The sequence below is a fragment of the Saccostrea echinata genome, unplaced genomic scaffold (assembly GCF_033153115.1).
Source record: "Saccostrea echinata isolate AGI-Se365-2 ecotype Australia unplaced genomic scaffold, CSIRO_AGI_Sech_v1 ptg000009l, whole genome shotgun sequence".
Taxonomy (NCBI): domain Eukaryota; kingdom Metazoa; phylum Mollusca; class Bivalvia; order Ostreida; family Ostreidae; genus Saccostrea; species Saccostrea echinata.
This window is the reverse complement of record NW_026889758.1, coordinates 46,836,159-46,857,589: the sequence shown is the minus strand read 5'-3', so window position 1 is coordinate 46,857,589 and position 21,431 is coordinate 46,836,159. Positions and strand designations below refer to the sequence as shown.

General features: G+C 32.8%; 1 protein-coding gene across 1 annotated transcript in view; it reads right to left on the bottom strand.

The window, feature by feature from the left end:
- LOC133182921 (probable nuclear hormone receptor HR3) overlaps positions 1–20,860 on the bottom strand; it is a 47,995-nt gene extending 27,135 nt beyond the window's left edge. The window contains exons 1-3 of the mRNA XM_061317780.1: positions 20,795–20,860; positions 20,449–20,546; positions 11,498–12,055 (exon numbers count right to left, since the gene is read on the bottom strand). Coding sequence (XP_061173764.1) covers positions 11,498–12,040 — 543 coding nt within the window. The 5' untranslated portion in view covers positions 12,041–12,055; positions 20,449–20,546; positions 20,795–20,860. The remainder of the gene's footprint in view (positions 1–11,497; positions 12,056–20,448; positions 20,547–20,794) is intronic.
- Positions 20,861–21,431: the final 571 nt, after the last annotated feature.

Below are 21,431 nucleotides of genomic sequence, written 5' to 3'. Positions count from 1 at the left end.
GGGCAATTATTCATTTAACTTCTGACTTTTGAATTTTGAGAGACAGGATTTCGATAAATAGCATTTATATATGTTTCTGAGCTCATGATAGTGTACTTTGAAACTGTATGATATTCAGTTACCACACAAACTTATATTTAATATAAATAGTAAGAAAATACATCGGAATCAGTATTCCACAGTGGATCATGTAGACTGACAATTGCAGTAAAGACAGACTGAAATCTCTTTTCAAGGATTGTTGGAAATACATATTAAAAAAATACTAGTTATTTCTAATAATTTCAATTTAATTATTCATTTGAGGGTTAGGGAACCATATTTTATTTGATTGTCAGATTCTATGGCATTCATAAACTATCCATAGATGCCATTTTTTCTTTGCAGACAAATGCATAAAATATCATGCTAATAGAAAGTAAGAAGCTAACCACTCTTAGATTTATTTTCATCTTTAATGAAGCAACAAAGTAGGCGACACACACATTCCTTGGAACACTCTAGATGCTTAATATACTCTGAGACCCCAAGGTGAATCAACTGACAAAGCTTGATGATTCTAAGCTAAAATGTTTACAAACAACACACAACAGACAGACAGACAGGTGCCGGACACCCTTAGATCATAAAAGCTCACTTGAGCATTTAGCTCTGGTGAGCTAAAAAAAGAGAAAAAAGAGAAAGTCTGACATAACACCACCTTGAAATTCAACTGACATGGATACACTTACTAAGGACTAGATACAATATTTTTAGATGTGCCTGTCATTGCATTCATAAATCTTTCTTTATTATAAACTCAAGGAAAGGTTATAAAGGAGCAGCATAGAATTTGCTAATTTATGTTAATTCGATTTGTACTACATTAAATTTCATATGAAAAGATTGATTGATTGATTGCTTATCCTGATATCAAATTACTATTTCATATCTTAGCCATAAAGGATAATGCTTAATAATAAAAGTTTATAGAGTCTTGTTTATGCATTGTTTGCTTTGTTTTCTAGTTAACCAGAAAATCTCTTATGAGACTGTAGCTTTGTACCATGGCTGGGTATACCTATGTTCCAAGTTTTATTCAAAATCAGAACAAACTTATAGGAGGAATATTGTTTGTTCATATCAAAAAAGTAAATTTGTATACTCACTCTCTTCTGTATCATTTTTTATTGAAATCGGTCAGTCCGTTTATCTATAGTCAATTTTTCAAAATCCTACTGCTCCTACAGTCCAGTCATATATATTATAAAATTTTCCGTCAAACTAAAATAACTAATTGCAAGATTTATAAACTTTTTATTAATCAATAAGATGATTTGAATAAATAAGAAAAAGGTTAGAAAAATTCAAACATGGGAAAAATAAAATATTGAGGTCATTATTGGGAAGTATTTTATTCACTTTGATGAAATGAAGTAAACAGAATCAAATGAAAATGTAAAGTAAAAAACTGCTATATCAATTCGAAATACATATATTAAGTAGGATATTAAACTTAATAAACTGAAGAAAAAAAATACTGGTTGCTATGTGTGTTGGCTGTCATGGAACATACAGTATAATTTGGGAATTTTAGGTACTTTGAATATTGAACCTTAACAAAGACTAGGACAATCAATTCCACTTTCCTTTTTTCAATGTTCCTCAAATTTAGAGAAAGTGTTCCAAATGCTATTGTTCAATCTTTAAAGGTTGTTCATGGAAACATCTCTGGTAGCAGTTCCCATTAAATAAGTGCCACCTCAGGCATTTTATTATTGCAAAAAATTACTGCCTGAGTGATATGGTAAATGGAAAAAAAAATCCTTAGGGAGAAACTGGGTTTTAAAGAATGGGTTTAAATTTTTAAAACCTTTTAAAAGATCAATTAAGTACTTCTGTCAAAACAATCCATTTGAATTTATTATTTAAACATGATGCAACTCTTGTACAAATGGTACAGTCATTACAGAAAAAAAGCTCAATACATTGTATTTGTATCTTTGATATAGGAAGCTTGTTACTGTTCACAAAAGCACTTGGCAGTACTGTTTTAAATCTTTTTCCTATTGTTGTATTCTAATATGTACTACGTTATCGATAACTTAATCCTTTTCTTTCTATAATTTGTTTTTGAATATATCGTTTTCAACCGATACATAAAAAGAGAGAAGGCTTGGAACTCTTTTCTTGTCGTCTGCCTCACCTGCTTAAACTTTGCATGATTTTTTATCTAAAGCATAAGATAACATGGATTACGCATACATCAATAAATTTGTTACACATTCTTCTTCCTTTTCATATTTCTATTTAATTTTTATGTGCCCTCAATTTGTAAATATTTCGATGAAATCACCCGCATCTAAGGGTAAATTTTGTTGGTGTGCACCTGCTGGGACGGAAGTGCAATAATGGTACCTCTGACTTTATGAATGTTCTGTATTAAAAAAGAATTCCTGGTCTTTTAATAAAAATATTGTGAAATTTGGTTGTCTAGGTCATTTGTTAAAATGCTAATCTTCATCCATCAGAATCAGCTAGATATAGTTATCTTGTTATACACAGAACTACCGTTAATATGAAGAGAAAATTTGGGATTTTTTCCCTTTCACATTTAATGTTCCGAATGACATTACACATAATGATGACACCCGAAAATACTGGGCACTTCCATGCAGAAGGCTTGCAACTCTTATCTTGTCCTCTGCCTCACCTTGCTTAAACATTTCGATGTCTTACACACAGTGAAAGGGAAACACGGAAGTTATAAGTTGTAATCTGGACATTTTTTTTATTTTTCTACAACAGTATAGTTACATGTAGTTAATGAAACTGGAATCATCTTGCAGCCTTCAGTGTCTGATTCATTCAAATCCTGACTATATAATAACACAATTATGGACTCTTTCAATGGTGAATATGGTTTGTTATTCACTAGAAAATATCAATATTGACCTCGCTTGCCTGGGTCAAAATTGATATTTTTCTGGTGAATAACAAATCATATTCACCACCGAATGAGTCCATAACTGTATATTATTTCAATGCTCTTTTTAACCCCACCCCCCTTCCTTCTGACAAAGATCACTTCTTTGGCCCTGTTATAAAAAGCAAACTTATTTTACACAGTTTATAATCCTTATGTGAATCAGTATGCATTAATTTAAAATTTGAGACGAAAAAACAACAAAAGTTCAACACACAAGATCATTACATATAGTTCAACTTTTGCCATATTTCTAGAAATCCGTGTTCACTGCAAACACCACAGTCACAGACTGTCGCCAATATTTTTCCTAACTTGAGACGGATTTTTATGAAACTTGTTTTATTACATTCATTACATATTCATTACAGATTGGGAAAATAGTGTTATCCTGGCAAGCAAAAATTTTAATTGCAAGTGTCATAAAAGTATTTCAGTTGAGGTTCACGTCAAAACATGGCTGACTCAAAATAATTCCTGAATCTCCCAAGACTCCTGATTCGGGCATTTTGGCTCGAGACTGGAGCTGAATTTTTTTATGAGATGAAAAACTATATGTAAACTTCCTGCATTGACAAGATTCATTATAATTAAAGGTGGATGTGCTGATTTTTCTGTATACTGTATTTGAGTGGGGAGTGATTAGGACCTGAACTTGATTTTCAAGCACCTGCTCAACTTCAACTGAAACAAACTTGCATGCCTTGCTGAATGGCTATGTATTTTTTGGTACTAAAATCTTTATAAAGAATTGTTTTGCAAGATCTGAAAAGGAAACCTCTAAAAAGTTTGTTTTAAATTAAGACCACCTACTCAAAGTTGCGCATTTTTGGCAAGAATATATAGCAAAATTTAATACTGTTGTGCAACCAGCATGTTGTCTGCCATAGGAAGCTAACACTGAGAATGTATGGTGTGCAAACTGGTCACTCTAAATTCATTTTGATCCCCTAATTTTAACCTATTAATTTCTTAACTTTCCCCTCTATGAATTTTTCTAAACCTTTTATTCATGAGTTACCAATTGTTAATCTATAAATCTGCATTAAAATATAAACTGTTGCAATTAGTTCTCAAACCTTCTGTAGAATGACTGGACTTGTCAAACTTGGTACATGTACAAAATAATACTACAGTATAAATATATATATAATTGTGTTTATTGGTTTTTGATTTCAACAAATGGATTTGTCGTTTAGAGCACTTTTCAACAAATGGATTTGTCATTTAGAGCACTTTGAGATTATTATTGATTATTCGCCCCCCAACATCACACATTTAAATCAAATTCTGATACCAAGATTTTTCTACCTTCATATACTAGCTAGGTGATAATGAAATCAAAACAAATAAGAGGCCCATGGTCCACATCATTCACCTGAGCACATTGGCTAGGAAAAAGCACAAATCAGTTTAGTATTGAAGTTTACATAAAGGGTGGGGGCTTGAATTTTAAACTACCTGAGGATGCTTCCATATCAATATAACAAACGCCTTGCTGTTCTTGAGCAGAAGATTTTTACAGATCCTATATATTCCTTTGTAAAAATTTGATCCCCCATTGTGGCCTTTCCCTACCCCGAGGGTCATCATTTGAACAAACTTAAATCTATACTACCTGAGGAAGCTTCCATATCAAAATGACTAAACATGTTTTTTCTGTTCTTGAGAAGATTTTAAAAGTTTTTTCCTATATATTTCTATGTAAAAATTTGATAACCCATTGTGGCCCCACCCTACCCCCAGGGGTCATCATTTGAACAAACTTGAATCTACACTATGTAAAGAAGGTTTCCTATAAGTTTCAACTTATTTGGTTCAGTGGTTCTTGAAAAGAAGATTTTTAAAACATGTCACCAAATTTTCACTATTTCTGAATTATCTCCCCTTGAATAAGGGTATGGCCCTTCATGTGAAAAAACTTGAATCCCCTTCACCCAAGAATGCTTTGTGGCAAGTTTGGTTAAAATTGGCCAAATGGTTCTGGAGAAGAAGTCGAAAATGTGAAAAGTTTACAGACGGACAGACAGCTAGGCAGGCAGACTGACTACAGACAAAATGTGATCAGAAAAGCTCACTTGAGCTTTCAGCTCAGGTGAGCTAAAATACTGGACGTATATCAAAGTAACATTTTTAATAATTTTAAAGATTATTCTTATTTTAATGACCACAGCAACACCAATCATTGAAATACATGTAAACAAGATGCCCATGAACTACACAGCTCACACAAGTCACCTTGGCCCTGCTGTTCTTTAAAAAATTTTTCATGGATTTTTTTCCCAATATATATTCTAATGAAAATTTTGTACCCCATACTGTGGACCACCATAACAAAGTAAAAATATTTTTTTTAAGATTTTTTCCCCTGTACATGTATATTCCAATGTAAAATTTTGATCCCCTGTTATGACACACCCTACCTCTATGGACTATGATTTGAACAAGCTTGAATCTGCACTACCAAAGAATGCTTGTATATTAATATCACTTTTTATGGCCCAGCTGTTCTTAAGGAGAACTTTAATCTCCTATTATGGCCCCACCCTATCTCAAGGGGTCACAGTTTGTAGAAACTTGAATCTAAACTACTATAGGATGATTGCATATTAATATGGCTGATTCTAGCCCTTATTTTGCAGCTGTCTTTTAGAAGAAGACTTTTAACAACTTCTATATAAAACTTTAATCTTCTGTTGTAACCCCACCCTACCCCTAGGGGCTATGATTGAAACAAACTTGCATCTACACTTCCTGAGGATGCTTGCACATTAGTATGACTTACCATTAGGCCCTGCTGTTCTTGAGAAGATATTTTTATAAAGATTTCCTATATATTTACATGTAAATTTCCATCATTTATTTTGGTCTCAAACTATCCCTGGAGGCCATGACTTGATCAAACTTTATTTTACTTGAAAATGCTTGCATATTAATCATGCCCCTGCTGTTCTTGAGAAAAAGAATTTTTAAAAGAATTTTTCAATTTTCCCATTTTATCTTTGATTCTCTATTGTGGTCAATCCTACCCTTGGGAGTCATGATTTGAACAAACCTGAATCTACCCTATGTCACTAAGCATTGATATGTCAACTGTTTTCTGGCCCCATGGTTATTAAGATGAAATTTTTTTAAAGACACACACCCTATTTACTTTTTTCTTGTTTATCACCCCTTTCAAGAGGTATGGCCCTTCAATTGAACAAACTTGAATCCCCTTCACCCAAGGATGCTTTGTGGTAAGTTTGGTTGAAATTGGCCCAGTGAAATTTTAACAAGAGGCTCATGGGCCACAACACTCACCTGAGTAACTTTGGCCCTGCTGTTCTTCAACAGATTTTCCTCTTTGTAATGCCTGTTGTGGCCACATCCTACCCCAGGGGTCATGACTTGAAAAATTGAGAATCTTCACTTTCAGAAAGCTTCCCCACAAGTTTCAGTTTTTCTGGCCCAGTGGTTCTTGAGAAGAAGATTTTTAAAGATTTTTCATATATATTTCAATGTAAAACTTGGCCCTACCCTATCCCCAGGGATCATGATTTGAACAATTTAGAATCTACACTATCCCAGGATGCTTCTATATAAGTTTCAGTTTTTCTGGCCTGGTGGTTCTTGAAAGAAGATTTTTTAGGTCAGACAACAAGTTCCTCAAATATCTGCTTTGTAATTTACAAAAAAATATTTATAATTATTGTTATCTTGCTATTTCTAAACTGCTTTTAAAAATAAAGACTAAAAAATTGTGATATAAGCAATTCAAGTCATTTCCAAAAGGATTATACTGGAAACACCATCCTCCGTTACCTTCCACAAATGCCAATTGGTAAGGTGCCTCAACTTTTTAGGAGGAAACTTTAAGGTAGAAATATTTCAATGACAAATTATTGGGAAAAAATTATATATTATTGAGGAAGGTGTCATCTGACTTTAATGACCCACCCTATTTTTTGTCTTTTCCTGATTATCTCCCCTTGTAAGAGGGCTAGGCCCTTCATTTTAATATTTTAAACTTCCCTTCATCCAAGCATGCTTCTTATCGACTGGCCCAGTGGTTCTTGAGAAGTTGAAAATGTGAAAGTTTACAGACGAACTAACAGACAAACGGTCGACGGGTGTTCAGAAAAACTCACTGGAGCTTTCAGCTCAGGTGAGCTAAAAAGTTTACAGATGGCCAGACAGACAGATGCCAGCCAAACTGTGATCAGAGAAGCTTTTAAGCTCACTTAGCTTCCAGCTAAGGTGAGCTAAAATTAAATGAAAAACACTCCTAGGACACATGATACATCTGTCTGGAACTACATGATGCATTTCTATTTATGAATATACTCACTGTCACAAGCTGTGACCTTGTTATTTGTAACTACATAGGAATAAAGTTACTATAGCATACCTGAATTTTCTTTCCTTTATAATGAAAGAAAAACACAAAAGAGCTTTTTCAAAAAAATAAAAGGAAGTGGTTTGATTGTCTTTGTTTTCACAATGTGAAAGACATATCTGGGACAAGATTTGACTATGGATAGCTATAGTGTATCAAAATGAGAAAATTTTCATGCATGAATGTTATGGCAGAGACATAAATAGCGATGTCATTTATGTCTCTGGTTCAGAGCTTTATCCTGTAGTTTCCAGAAATTCAATTTGTTTCTCATCATAATTCAAGCTTTTCATTCTTAATTTATTGTTGGCAATACATTGTCTTAATTTTTTTTATGTATATCTGATAACTTTTAGATGAGAGGAGATGAGAATGATTTTTGTTAATATTACATTTTTGTCATAAATGGCAATCCAAATACATATCAGTGTAATTAACATTTTTAAGTGAATCATTATTATTGCTAAAGTATAAATAGGATGTAATTTAAAAATATAACTACAATTCTAAGTGTACCCCAAAAGCATAATAATTATAAGCCAATCCATAAAACAAAAATCCCAAATAAATACAGAATTTCTGTAACAGCTAACAGCTCTACTGCTTACGAGAAATATCAGTTTGGTCATGATGTTGCAGATTTTTGAATAATTTAATTTTTCTGTATGAAATCTTTCAGTACATGTATATTAAAAACGGATGAGAGATTTACACTTGCCGATCATTTTCTTTAAGGTAGAACCTATGTCAGAGTCTTTGTCACAGGATTTTCAAACTTTTCAAAATGAGTAATTAGCACTCGCTTATTAATCAATTAAAAGTACACAGCATGTTTTCTTTTTATTAAATGTATAGTGCAGCTGCAAGGTGCAATTTAGAATGATAATTATACACTACCGTATAATCCCTATCAACCGCCCCTGCCCCTATAAGCACCCCCCCCCCCCGGGTCTTTTTCAATTGTCAGGAAATAAGGGCCCCCTCTACAGTGATTAAAATCATCTAGAATCGTATCGAAAGTCCACCATAATTTGAAGAAAGTGAAAGTGAAGCTTGATTATTGGGTAACTCGTACGTAAAGTATTACTGAAAGTGAAAGATTTTTAGAACGACCTAATAATTATATATTTCTGAAAGTGAAAGTTACCTTCAAAATTTGTGGAAAAATGAAACATTTAGCATAATTTGGGTGGATTATCTTAACTTAAAGGAAAATTAAACAATCTTTTAGTTGTTTTCTGAATTTATTTTTTTTGCACAAGATTTTTTGAAGTTAAAATATGACATTAAATATTATAAAGAGAATACCAAAATAAATGCCTCCTTTTTGCAATTTTCTAATCGCCTGGGGCGGTTAATAGGGATTATACAGTATGACTATAATTTACAGCCATTTTTAGGGGTACATGGTCATAAGGAGAATATAGAAAATCACAAAAATACTTCTTCAAACATCTTCGTTTATAGACTTAATAACTGAGTAATACCTGTAGTTAGAAATATTATTAAAAATTAAAATCTTTTTTTCTTTAATTGACATAAAAGGTTAAATCCACATTGAATTGAACAAATACACACAAATGCACTCAATATTTTTTCAAAGGATTTTCGGTGTCTTAGTGGATGGAATGCCATCATTTATGGCGTATTGTAACTGTCTTGTTTGTGTGTCCTGTCTTGTCTGTGCATTAAACAAAAAAAAAATATTGAATTAATAACAGTTATGGCAAATATTATAGCTTTTCAAAACTACATCAAACTTCAAGATCAAGGTCATGAGGTTAAATATAATAATACAATCCATAAGGTTTTATCACAAGTAATAGACATGTTAAAACTAGAAATATGTCCATAGGACATGAATGCCCCACCAAGGGTATATTAATAAATAATGCAACATTCTAACACAAATTGAGAAAAGTGAAGTCAAGGTCAAAGGAAAGGTCGAGGTGAAAAAATATTGATGCAGTTAAATAGCTTACATCAGTATGTATCAGCATATGAAGTTTGATAACACTATCTTGAATGGTATCCTTAAAACTGAGCTAAAAACCTATTTAAGAAAAGTGAGGTCAAGGTCAAAGGAAAGGTCAAGGTAAAAAATACTGATGCAGTTGAATAGCTCTCATCAGCATGTATCAGCATATGAAGTTTGTTAAAAATATCTTGAATCTTTTTTCATTAACACTGAGCTAAACACTAATTTAATAAAAGTGAGGTCAAGGTCAAGGGAAAGGTCAAGGTAAAAAATACTGATGCAGTTGAATAGCTCTCATCAGCATGTATCAGCATATGAAGTTTGTTAAAAATATCTTGAATTTTTTCATTAAAACTGAGCTAAACACTAATTTAAGAAAAGTGAGGTCAAGGTCAAAAGAAAGGGTCAAGGTCAAAAAATGTTGATGCAGTTGAATAGCTTACATCAGTATGTATCAACATATGAGTTTGATTACACTATCTTGAATGGTATCTTTAAAACTGAGCTAAACACTAATTTAAGAAAAGTGAGGTCAAGGTCAAAGGAAAGGTCAAGGTCAAAAAATGTTGATGCAGTTGCATAGCTCTCATCAATAGCTATCAGCATATGAAGCTTGATAAAAATATCTTGGATAGTTTCTTTGAACCTGAGCTTTGAACAGAGCTAAACGCAAAGTGTGACGGAAGGACGGAAGGACAGAAGGATGGAAGGACGGAAGACGGACATGACAAACACTATATACCTCGGCCATATTCATAGCAGGGCATAAAAATTTAAAAAAAAAAAAACAGATTACACAATGGGAAAGGTCTTGAAACAGGTAAGCACATGTGAAATGCAAAATGCCATATCTTCTCTCAATCCAAAGTTATCAGCAATGTTAACATTTTTGAAAATCAGGTCAAACTTTAAGGTCATGGAGTTAAAAAATCATAGTACATTTGGGAATGCTTGACACAGGTAAAGCAGGTGTCAAACATAAATGCCCTATCTTCGCTCCTTCAAAAGTTAGCAACACTGATGAAACATTTGAAAATTCTGTCAAACATGAAGGTCAAGGTCATGGGGTCATATACCACAGCACATTCAGAAATATTTTGACACAGGTAATGTACGTGTCAAATATATTAAAGTAATGTTAAAATTTTTTAAAAGTAGGTCAAACTTCAAGGTCAAAGGTCAAAAATCTTAGTATACTTGGAAAGGTCTTGTCAGAGGTAAGGTACATGTGAAATATGAAAGCTCTATCTCTTCTCATTCAAAAGTTATGACCAAGGTTAAAGTTTTTGTGACAGACTGCTAGACTGACAGATGGACAGACTGACAGACAGAGATTTAATGATCCCCTCGCTTTCATGAAAATGAGGGACAATAAAAAAAATATACATTTTAAACAAAAATAAAATCATTAAAATCTGTAGGAACTTGTACTTTACACATATGGTAACTTAAGATGTTCATTTCCTGTACAAAAGAATCATATCAATGATATTTGTTAAAGTTAAGAAAATACTACATTTCATCAAACAAAAAATACTGATTGTTCTAGGACTCACTTATAAGTTGGACCAAAATTTAACTATCAGTATCACATGTACATGTATTGCCATTAAATTACAAAATGAGGTCACAGTGACCAACTTTTGAGTTGTGACACACTTTCTGAAGATGCACTGCTTCAGTGGATCAAAATGTTGGACCAGAGCTGAGGTCATTTATCAGAGACAAATAAAGAGAGTGATTGTCTTTTCTCTATTTGTTCATTTGTTCATATCAGTAATTTCAAAATGATGTTACAGTAACATCTTAAACTTCTACTGGTGTAGCATCATACTGGATTTCAAGTGATTTAAAGCCCATTCCTTAAAATTTAACATTTAACATACAGTTAAAAAGAAATGAGATTGTTACATAATGTTTCCATAATTTCTCCTCTCTTTTTGCCTAGTAATTAACACTGTCTAAATAATTATTAGACAGACCTTGAATAGTTATAAATATACATGTATATACATATAAAAAAAATAGCAAAGAGTATTGGGATAAATACAGAAATTTAAAAGTCTCCAAAATGAATAGACATTGCAGCAATGGTTAAAGCTCATGCACCTAACCTTTGGCTAAAAAAAAAAAGGTTTCAACCCAATGAAAAACATATAAAGTAATCAAAGTGTACCTTGCAAGCCTCACAGACGAATGCTCCACAGTAAAATCCTGCTGCCTTATCCCCACAGACTTGACAAGGATTCTGAGTCCCTAACGCCCACCGTCTCTCCTTTTTCTGTGATGTCTCACTCAGTGCCATTGTACTATCTGCTTCCTTCACCTGGCACTCAAACTTACAAATGTCATCATTCTCTATGGATAATAATGATTTAATGTCTTTTATAGGTGTAATTAAGCTTTCTACTGGCTGTGGACTTGCAGCTCTTATTCCATTTTCTTTTGCACTAATACACAATTCATTGACCTCTACTTTTTTATTGATCCTTTCTATTAGCTGACCAACACTAAGGCCATATCGGAACCCTAGTGATGATTTTGTTTTACAAAAACCTTCATTTCTGGTCACCAGTTCATGAGGTTTAGGCTTGGTAGGAGAGAACGTATTGTAGATTTCTGGTATACTTCCTTGATACAGATGTGAAAAGTACTTCTTGGGGTGCAGAATTTCATTGGCATTGTCCATAAAATCATACTGCACTGCAGAAGCCTTCATACCTCTTTCCAAAACCTTAAAAAAATATTAAAATTGAATAATCTTACCGAGTAAATCAGCTGAGCAGTATTAATTTTAAGTATTCTTAAATATCCAAGCTGAATTATCCCTTATTCTTATTTAAGGAAAAACATGTCAGTTTAAAAGACAAACGGAGCATAAAAAAATTCATCTTGCCCTTTTCAATCCACCACACTCTCCACAAACCCTTGGCAGATTTAAGACCACTAATAAATGATATACACATGTACCACTATCCCCATGTCCATGTAACATAGATTCATATTTGTTCAAATCTTAATCCAAGTTTGGTCAATTATGCATTTGCCTCTTTGGCACCACAATAGATGGGACCACAATAGTTTAAAATAAGAATAGAGAATTTCTTTTAAAATTAATTCTCAAGAACAGTCCATCATTGGTCATAATGATATACAACCATTCCCATGTAGTGTAGATGCAAGTTTGGTCGTTATTGCCCTTTGGGCAACAGTCACAGTTTTACTTGGGAATATAGAGAAAAAAATGTTTTACTTAGGAATACATAGAAAAAAAAATACTTGGGAATATATAGAAAAAAATTGTTTAAAATTTTTTTCAAGAACAGCATTGCCAAGGTAACTAAGGGTAAGCATTGTGGCTTATGGGCCTCATTATACAGTGTTTTCCCTTTGTTTTGAAGTAAAGGGTTTGAGATCAATTGTAACAGGCTAGGGGTTCAGGTTTATGAATAAAATCTCTATGGACCTTATAACAGTTATGTTTTTAAAGTTTGTTTTTTAGTGACATTTATATCATTGACAATTAAAGTGGTCACTTTGGCTGGTAGCTAGTTCTTAGGGAAAACACAGTTTTACATTAATATGTGCTATGTACTCTAAGTTTCTAGTAGACCTCCAAAGTTTCTACTTACCAAATTTCTAAAACCAGGAAAATTTTAAATATTCAACCCCGATAAATGACAATTTTTTGCAGTATTCCCATATAAAAAAAATCTTTGATCCCCAGCTTTGCCCCATTGTAACTCAGAGGGCCACTGACTTGAACAAACTTGAATCTGCAACTTTATACATGTATGGAAGCTTTTAGTTTTTGTCTAATATGACTCTTTGGCAATTTTGAACATTTAGAAACAACATGTACATACTCGTACATAGATCTGAAAATACATCGCAATGCATTACCATTATATTTAGCATTACCCCAAGTCTGCTGATGATACTTCTGTATGAATATGACTAATCATGCCTCTTTATATTGACATGTAAAAGTTAAATCGACCATAATTGCCCCACCCTATCCCCGGATGTAATGATTTGAACAAATTTGAATCTACACTATAAAAGGAAGCCTTCACACAAGTTTCATCTTTTTTGGCACAGTGGTTTTTGAGAAAATTTTTAAATGTCCCAACCCAATTTTTACTATTTCTTCAGTATCTCCCCTTGAAAGAGGGAACATGTTGCCCTTCATTTGAACCAACCTGAATGCCCTTAATCCAACAATACTCTATATCAAGTTTAGTTGAAATTGGCCAAGTGGATCTGGAGGAGAAAACGAAATCGTAAAAATGTTTATGACAACAACGACAGAAAACAGACAAATTTTGATCCCAAAAGCTCAGGTGAGCTAAAAATAAAAAAAAAAAAAAACATTTCTCTTAAGCTGAATTAAGAACAAGTCCGCTAATATCTGTTGGATCAGGTAATAAATAAAATATTCTCTCCTTAAAAAAAAGAACACTCAGAGTTGGGAAAACTCAAATTTACGTAAAGGTATAGGGTCAATAAAATCAATATGTACGTGTATCCCCCCTTCCCAAAAAAATCTGACCTTTTTTAAATAATGTACATAGAAATTTTAGAAAGCATCAAGCTTCAAGGTAAATAAAAGTCTTTTGATTAATAAGTATAAGGTAAATTTGTGAAAACCTGTGTTATTGGGATAGATAATTTGTTATGTATTATAAAGGATGACATATGATGAAATTTGCATTTTGCTGAATGCATATGTTTTTAGGTTATTTGTCATGGTAGGTCTACTTTTTTCTGAGCTCAATATTCTAGTATTTTCTTAACTTATGATGGAGGTTTTAAGATATAACTAGAAGAACTGTGAGCACTGAGCTCACAAAATGATACTCCAGTCTCCCATATGTTTATAATGGCAAAGTCCGTGATTTGCTATGGGAGCCCGAAAATATGTGTCTGATCAAAAAATAAAATAGGAGGTGCACAATGGCACTATGTAACAAATATTCTGTGAAAGTATCATTACAACATTTTATTCAGTGGTATAAGAGAAATCACAGATAAGAGATGCATGGGTACCCCTCAATATTATTGGAATAATGGCGGTGTCTCTGTTTTGCTTTTGGAAACCCGAAATATGTGTCTGATCAAAAAGTAAAATAGGAGATGCACAATGGCACTATGTAACAAATATTCTGTGAAAGTATCATTAAATTCTATTCAGTGGTATGAGAGGAGTTGTGGATAAGAGATGTATATACATGTACCCCCAAAGCGTAACAGATGGATGTACGGACAGATGGACTCCCCCATCACTATGTACCCCTGCTTTTCAATGATATATCTAAAGAGGTTTTTTACTCTGAATTTAAGCAAACTTTGCAAAATTGGTCATTCATGGAGAGTCCATATTTCACTTGGCCCAGTTCATGAGCAAAAAAGAATAAAAATTTCGTTAGATTTTTGGGGTAAAAAAATTACACAATTTCAGTATATTAAATAGCTCAGATTATCTATCCTCTTCTGAAACTGTAGTAATTTTCATGAAAAAATGGCCTTAAATTGACATTTTAAAAATCAAATATGATCAAGGTCTGACAGCAAAAAATAGTCAGTGTTTTGTAGGACTCAATACCAAGTGATTTGGTGGCAGCAAAAACCCTTTGTTCGAGGTGTGAAACATGTACTAAAATATTCTTGTGCCTTGGTATGTTATATATGCAAAATATCAGTGAGTTGGCTAAACAGTGCTTGTGCCACAGTGGATACTTTTCCATGATTTTTTCTGAGCGAGACACATGTACTTATATATACATACTGGCATATATTTATATTTATTTGCATTATTTTTTGCTGAACAAATTCAACATAAATAGCACATTTTTGCATCCAGAGTGAAACACTGTAGCATGAACCATCAAAGGGCAAAACAGAACCATCTGAGGGCAAACCATGCATCGGCACAAAACATCCCATTACTCGACCTAGGGGGTTTGTATTTCACAAATATGAATTAATGATAAAATGTTGAGAACTCATTACGAACAACAGTTTCCTGCTAGATGTCCATAAGTAAATAAGTAAGGATAAATAAGAGGACTTCATAAGATATGGATTTTCAATGAAGATCAATATGCCACACTCTGCAGACCCTGAAACAAGGGATCATTTCACAATTTTTTGAAGAGGGCTAGTCTCAACATTTTATTTGCAATCATGCATTTTTATGCAATCATAAAAGTGTCATCCATCCAGCAAAATCAAAACCCTAGTGCTATGCATCCTGTCTTAACCTCATCTTTTGATGTTGCATGTTTGAATGCCAGGGTTCAATATTAACCTTTTTAAGCACTAGTCTAATTAAAAGTACAGTACAACATATGATAGGTATATTTTCTGACAATGAAAATTATTACAATAATTTGAGTTAATTAGTTCTTGAAAATTTTAAATAACAGTGGAAAATGCACATCTGCATATGTTACCTCTTATACTGTTTACATAGGAATGAATTATAACAAAAGCAACCTTGGAAAATAATTGACACTTACTGTGATCCTAGCCTAATACTCCATGATTATGACTATCAATATTATATTCCATTCAATGCATTCATGAAAAGCAGGGAGAAAACACACTCAGGTCAAAGAATTCTCTGGAGTTGTGTACCTTGATCAATACAATATTGTTTTTACTCAGTGATGTTTAATACCACAAACCCTCCATATCCAGTATTGTAGATTCCTTATTTTTCGCAGGTTCTTATTATCGCGAAATGGCTCTTTAATGTCAAATCGCAAGAACAATAATTCAGGAGTAGAAGGTTAATCAAGGGATTTTACCAGGATTTTAGCACCATAAAAATAATAGCGAGTAATTTTATTTCACAAGTGGTGTACTCGGGAAATTGTGTGATAATTAATTCTTCGCATTTATTTAGGAATCTATTAATAGTATAATATATAAATGGTCTGTAATAGTCCTTGGGTAAGATATTCCAAAAAGAACCTTTCAAATTGAAGAAAAAATAGTTTCTAAGGAATTCTGGGGTGGGGTGGGAGGTTAAGAATTCCTTTCTTATAATTGAAGTTCCCTTATCAATTTATGGAAGTTGTAAGTAAAGCACTGATTAGAATACATGCACATAGAAGGAACTCCATGAAAATCTAGACACAAATGCAGGTACAATTGTATTTGATGGAGCATAGCTAGTGTCTGCAGGATTTACCGAAAGCAATATTGCTGACACTGAGTTTGTAAAATGCCGCTGCCATCATCGCAAGCCACAGGTTTTGTGTCCATTCTATTTCCACAAACGGGTTTGTGGCAACTCAGGTTTTGTGGAAAGCCACGGGTTTTGTGTCCATGAATTCTATTTCCACAAACCCGTTTGTGGAAATAGAATGGACACAAAACCCATGGTTTGCGATGATGTGCCGCTACTAACCTTTCAGTGAATATGATCAAATCCAGTGAATATGTACAAGTATTTTGAACTGTTTGCATTTGTACAGATCATATAGGAACTATTTATAGACTATAAAATAATTCCAGTTCATTGATTTACAAGTGGCATAAAAAGTTTTTTATGCCCCCGTAATCGAAGATTCAGGGGTATAGTTTTTGCCCTGTCTGTCCGTCTGTCTGTCCACAAAAACTTGAACCCTGCCCATAACTTTTGATTGGTTGGAGCTATGGCTTTAAGAAACTTTAATCTTTGCCATAAGCTGCCATACGGGGGCATCAGTGTTTCACAAACATATCTTGTTGACCATATCAACAATTTGAGAGACACTGTAACAAGTAAGAGACCAATGTTGTGTGATGAAATAATGTTAAATAATGAGTCTCAGGTTGATATTGATCTAGATTCCAAAATATATGTGAGGAATTTATTTTCACATAATTTTGTGAGAAGCACCACTTGCGATATAATATCAGTCACTCTTATTTTTATATTGCTGAAATATATCATGTACATAACATGATATAATATCAGTCACTCTTATTTTTATATTGCTAAAATACATCATGTACATAAAATGTAGATCTATATACTCTTGATTAACAGTCCACTTGTGAATTATTGTTCTCATGATTTGATGTCTATGAGTTATTTTGCGACATAAGTATTCACATAAATTGGGAATTTAGAATATATGGTACATGTGGTAGATTTTGCAATGTATTTTTCTCTATTTAAATTTTATTTCATATTAATCTCAAAACAAAGTTAGGAAAAGGAATATTAATGGTATTCAGATATACATATATTTCTAGATGATAAAATTCATTTCCTAGATCAGGCAATGAAATCTCTGACCTTTATACATACTAGTATAAAATTTTCTGCAACTAACAAATACTTCTAGTGAAATAAGTTTCATCTTTATTTTTTGAAAATCTGTTGGAAAGAATAACTACTGATTCAAGGATGGTATTTTTTAAATTATTTTTTAAACAAGAGGCCTATGGGCCACAACACTCACCTGCATAACCTGGGCCCTGCTTTTCTTCAGAACTGATCTTTCATAACTTTTTTTCTCTTTATTCCAATGAAAATGTTGACATCATATTATAGCCCAAACCTAGCATCAAAGGGTAACCAATTAACCAAATAACACTGGGATGCTTCCATTTACTATGTGACTGACAAAGCCTTGTTCTTGAGATTTTAGGGGGGTCCTTATCATGTATTATGAAAATATTATTCCAGATTTAAGCCACACCCTAGGATCCATAACTTGAAAAAATTTCAATCCACATAACTTGGGAATAATTGCATATTAATACATGTATTATACAAATATGGACTCAATGTAGGTCAATATGCATTTATAATGACCCAGGATGACAGATATTGACCGAAGATACATGGAGTATATCGACTGAGGGCGCTAATATGATTTAGTGTGGCCCTGCAACTCTTGAAATTCACATGTAATTTTTTAATAAACAGGTACAAGTTGCATAATGTTGTGTGACTTGAATGAAATTTCGAATATGTTACTGTTAGTGAATAACTGAGTTTTTTGGCCAGCTTTTACATCCTACTACATCAAAGTGACTTCAGATACCACTTTTACATACCACTTCTTAAGTATACACTGAATATATATATATATACACACACCAGAGTGACATATTGGTATAAATACAGAACTGATTGGATTCAAAATTTTCCTTTACTTTATGTACATAGAAAAAGAGTATAATTGGTTTCTTTAATTTACACCAAAGGAACCCCCCTTTTCCCCTTCTCTCTCATTATTTAAATTAATAGAAGTATTCATCATGGTTATGTCATTACTCATTTGAAAACTTTTTAGCAAATTATATGCATTAGTTAATATAATGAAATAATTCTTTTCAATGCGAATCACAAGGTCAGCATTGAACCAGCTTTCCCCGTACTAATTAAATTACTCATTAACAAGATATGTTCAAGACATCAATATCTTACAGGAAATATCTAAGTCTAGAAAAGACAGCAAGGAAAATTAGAGAAATAAAAAAAGTTTTAATTAATCTAGCAAAGCACAACACTATATAGTATTTAGTTTATTTTGTAAATTCTTAATTAAATGGGTGATATAACATTTTATAAATAATACATTAATGATGTAAACTTGAATTGTGAAGTACATGCAGTCATCATACTGGGTCAGGCTATAGACTTACTTTATTAAGCATTAATTCTTTCTTTGGTCTGTATACAGTAAAGCTGGTTTAGTATGAACACAGATATATAGCGAATTCACAGATATAGCGAAGTTTTTTAGGGTCCCCAGCAAAATTCTTAACAATTCTTTGTAAAATTATACAGTTATAACGAACTCTGACTAATGAATTTATAGATATAGCGAACTGATTTTGAGTCCCCTAGAGGTTAAAAATAATGGAATTTACATCTTTATAATGAGTTTTTAAAGATCTCAAAGTTTTATATACTGAACTGATATTATTTTTGTTAAGTATTTGTATATAAAATTCAATTCATAATTAAACCTTAGTTATCCAATGTATGTTTTGTAATAATTGCTTCCCTAACATATTGTGAATTCACTAAATATATGTATAGAGGTTCGTTATACGGATATAACGAATTATGGATATAGTGAAGTAAATTTACAGGTCCCCAGGACTTCGATTTTGCTATAACCGAGTTTTATTGTACAGTCGTCATTTTAACGGTTGGGAATCTGTTTGTTGTTATGTCATGCACTCAACCTACATTGTCGAAGTTCCAAATGTTCTTGATTGTTTAATTCGTATTTCTATGCTTTTCAAGTAGGTGGTTACAAAATTCCCAAAATATGAATGGTACAGGCACAGAAATGTCAATTAAAACATCCCCCCCTCCCCCCCCCCCCACACACACACACACACATAATCATGATAATCCAAGGTTTCATTCATTTTTCAATTTTGAACATATTTATTTATGCAATAAATACATAACTGGATTAGGCAGCAGGCATAGCCTATATAAGCCCTTTCTTCATTCATTTTTCAGTATTGAATCAAGTGTCCTTTACTTTTGCTGACCCAATAAATAAAATTGGCGGATTGGAATTATTGTTGAAATATGCCTTGAACAAAATTCTACATAAGTATATAAACATTACATGTTGCTTACAATGAATTTTTTTCTAAAACTAAACACTATGAGAAATTTTATGATAAACTTTTTATGATATATTACTGCTTTTAAATCAACCATCTCCGAGACACAATTTTCATGAAATATCTTTGCTTGTAATATTGAAAACATACTCAATCTGGATCAATAACACATTGAAAATTTTGATTTAGATGCATTTGTTTACATACTTACGGTTTCTCTGACTTGCACTTGCACATGTTCAAATCTGGGTCATTGTTTCAAATTGTAAATATTGTGGAAATTAATCATACCAATGTTACAAAGACGATACACAGGGGTAGAATATTTATCCTTTTATTGTATTTACCTTAGGTAAGAAATATTTAAACCCATCACTATGTTTTTCAAGAATATTTAAATAAAAAATTATTCAACAATATTGGCCAATATCCGTTACCAGTAAAACAAATGTGATGTGTTTGTAATGAAGAGTAGAGGCAAAAGAATGTTTACCAAAACTACAGATTATTGATGATTAATTATATACAGACCTTTTCTAAAGCTTTTTTCTTCAAACTCTAGCCATATTTAAATGGACCTGCAGTAAATTTCATTATCTAGAAACTCCTCACAGTGACCAAACCTTCTTCTGAAAATAGAAATATTTATCAATGTTTCAAAAAAATATATACTGACTACATAATGATAGTCTCAGGCACATCTAAATTCCAATGAAATATGCCAATAATCCAATATGACGCAGTTTCCCTCTCCTGTGGAAAACATATTCGAGTCATTGACACTGCAATATCATTTTCATAGCTTAATGAAACGTGCTCTACTGTATAAATGATATAGAACTGTATATTGAAAGTGTTTATGTCCATATTTACTCACTACTTTATATATAACCATCCGTTTACAAGCACTATGTGCACCTTATAACTTGACACTGACAGATTTCAACGATCCAATAAGTTCTTGCCCTTCTTCCGATCCCGATTCAAATACTGTTAACATGGAAATTGAACGTACTGTGCATCAATTTGGAGGGAGGAGGTGTAATTCTTGATGGGTTCTTGATTAATGATTTTGATATTTGTTAAAATTGGGAAATATGAATCAAATCAAGTCTTGGAACAATGCCCAATGTTATCTGTTATCACGAAATGTTTCTAGTCAACGGTTTCTAGTCAACTCGAACCCAATGCCTTAGGGCCCCTTTAAAAAAATGTAAATCGCTGACAGATCTTTTAGCGATGTAATCTCTTAGTGATCTCTGAAAGCCTCCGAAAGTCCGCCTCTGTGTAAGTGTTATCAGGTATAAGGAGATCATTCCTATTTAGCACTGCTTACAAATCCTAGCTATGATTTAAGATCTAACGTTAATTTTTAAAATGGATTCACCGGTTTATACTAACAGGTACTCTTTATTGCCTCGTTTCATGACGATCTGTCGAGATCAGTAAGCGATCTAGGACTGTGTGAGCACCCTGAATGACCCCCCCCCTCCCCGATATTGAAGGTTATTTTG